Source organism: Myotis brandtii, unplaced genomic scaffold (assembly GCF_000412655.1).
Source record: "Myotis brandtii unplaced genomic scaffold, ASM41265v1 scaffold334, whole genome shotgun sequence".
NCBI lineage: Eukaryota > Metazoa > Chordata > Mammalia > Chiroptera > Vespertilionidae > Myotis > Myotis brandtii.
This window is the reverse complement of record NW_005362885.1, coordinates 399,988-402,056: the sequence shown is the minus strand read 5'-3', so window position 1 is coordinate 402,056 and position 2,069 is coordinate 399,988. Positions and strand designations below refer to the sequence as shown.

The following is a 2,069-nucleotide window of genomic DNA, read 5'->3' as shown; positions in this document are numbered from 1 at the left end:
TTGGCGGCCCTCCGCGGCGACCTGCAGACGGCCTCCGTGTCCCTTCCCCCCAGAAAGCAGAAGGACTGCACCCCTCGCCCCTCAGTGTCTAGGTCCTCACCCCTGCTGCAGGGGGGGTACAGTGGGACTCACAGGGGTGCCTGTGCCTGTTCGGGCTGCTCGGCCGTGGCCCAGGCCGGGTCGGGGGGACGAGCTCCGTGGGGTGAGAAGCGTGTGCTGCAGCGTTGGTGGGCCGGTCAGAGCCGCGCCTCCCCTGAGTCCGACCATCACTCCCCCGTGGGCACCGCACTCACCAGCTGCATGCCGCGTGGGTGGCCTTCGCTGCTGCTGGCACCTCATCTCCCTGGAGAAGCCGCGCCCGCAGCTCCTGCCTCCAGCTCACCGTGCGCTCCTGGCGGCTCCTCTTTGCCTTGGTAACTGCGGTGCCAGCGCGGCGGGTGTTGCTCTAAAAACAGAGCCGTCAGGCATCCGTGGGCTGTGTGTGTGCGATGGGGGGGTCCTGGGGGAGGAGGACCCCGGCTCCGCTCCGTACACCCACCTTCCCCTTCTGTCCCCAGGGGCACGGGCGGTGACAGGCTTCACGGTGCCCACTCCGCCCAGGGGGTTGAGCCCGGCCCATGTCCCTGCACTTCTGCTCGTCCCCCCACAGGGAACCCTGGCCCGAGGCCACCGTGGGGTCCTGGGCCGTCACGGGCCAGCAGCACTCTCTCAAGATGCTCCCCGCTGAGCTCCCCGCGGGGCGCCCACCCTTCCTGTCCCCCAGGACCCGGACTGGCATGTCGCATGCCCTCCTGGCGTCGGGACCGCCGCACCCCTACACAGCCGGGGGCACCAGCGCCTTCCTAGGTGGGAAGTGACATCAGGGAGAGCCTGTCCCCTTACCCCCCGAGGTCGCAGAGGCTGAGCCATCTCCTGGTGTCCAGCCGCTTCCGGGCCAGCTTCACGGTGGGGCTGCCCCTGGGGCTGACCCCGGCCTGGCCCTCACGCCCCGAGTGGGCGTGGGATGGGGTGGAAGGAGTGCGTCACCCGGCCCACAGCCCGAGGCCCTGGAAGGACGGCGTCTCCTGCCGACCTGGTTCCGGCTGCGCTGCCGCTGGGTGGCAGCTGGGCTGGTCCAAAAATAACGCCTATTCCCAATCCTTTCCAGCGACCTTCAGCGTGGCCTCATCACCCTTTAAAGTGTGCTTCCCGGGGGCGGGACGTCTTTCATTCCTTTTGATCCTTTGCTACAGAGCTCCTGCCTCCCCCATCCTGGGCCGGGCCCTCCCCAAGGTGGGCCGGCGGGACAAGTTGAGGGTCTGCAAGTGTCATCAGCTAAGAAGCTCCTGGTTTAAGGTCAATTCTCCAAAAGGCCACGTGTGAAACAGACAAGGGTCTCCCCAACCCAGGCAGCCCCAGGGGTGCCGGGCCCCCTGAGAGCACAGGGGTCTGGGCAGGTGGCCGTGGTGCCTTCAGCGGGCGGGTCAGTCTCGGCCAGTCTCAGGGCTCCCAGCAGCCTCCGGGTCCAGATCTTGGTCCCTCAGGTCTCCCCACGGGCACAGGCCAGGCGTGGGGCCCAAGGTGACCTTGGAATAGAAGTGATTCAGAGACTAACAAACAGGAGAGTTATTCATAAAAATATATATATTCATCAGTATAAATATGCATGTAAATATGCATATAGATTTCAGAGAGGAAGGGAGAGGGACAAAGAGAGAGAAACATCAGTGATGAGAGAGAAAAAGGAGCCATTGACCGGCTGCCTCCTGCACGGCCCCTACTGGGGATCGAGCCTGAAACCGGGCATGTGCCCCGACTGGGAATTGAGCCGTGACCTCCTGGTTCATAGGTCAAAGTTCAACCGCTGAGCCACGCGGGCCGGGGAGAGTTATTCTTGGATGCCCCTCGTCACTCCGGGCTCTGCTCCCCGCCGCAGGGGCCCCCGTGGCTGGACATGGGGTGTGAGTTGCCGGGGCTGCTGGAACAGGAGACCACAAACTTGGGGGCCGGGTCCTCTCCCAGTTCTGGGGCCATGTCCGCGGTCCGGGGGCTGGGGCAGGTTGCTTCCTCCTGAGGCCGCAGGGAGCGTC

General features: G+C 65.3%; 1 protein-coding gene across 1 annotated transcript in view; it reads left to right on the top strand.

The window, feature by feature from the left end:
- The first annotated feature begins 617 nt into the window (after window positions 1-617).
- The window catches only part of LOC106726939, a 2,218-nt gene continuing 766 nt past the window's right edge, over window positions 618-2,069 (top strand). Inside the window, exons 1-3 of the mRNA XM_014543766.1 lie at window positions 618-734; window positions 847-1,272; window positions 1,829-2,001. Of these exons, the coding sequence (XP_014399252.1) occupies window positions 618-734; window positions 847-1,272; window positions 1,829-2,001 (716 nt within the window). The remainder of the gene's footprint in view (window positions 735-846; window positions 1,273-1,828; window positions 2,002-2,069) is intronic.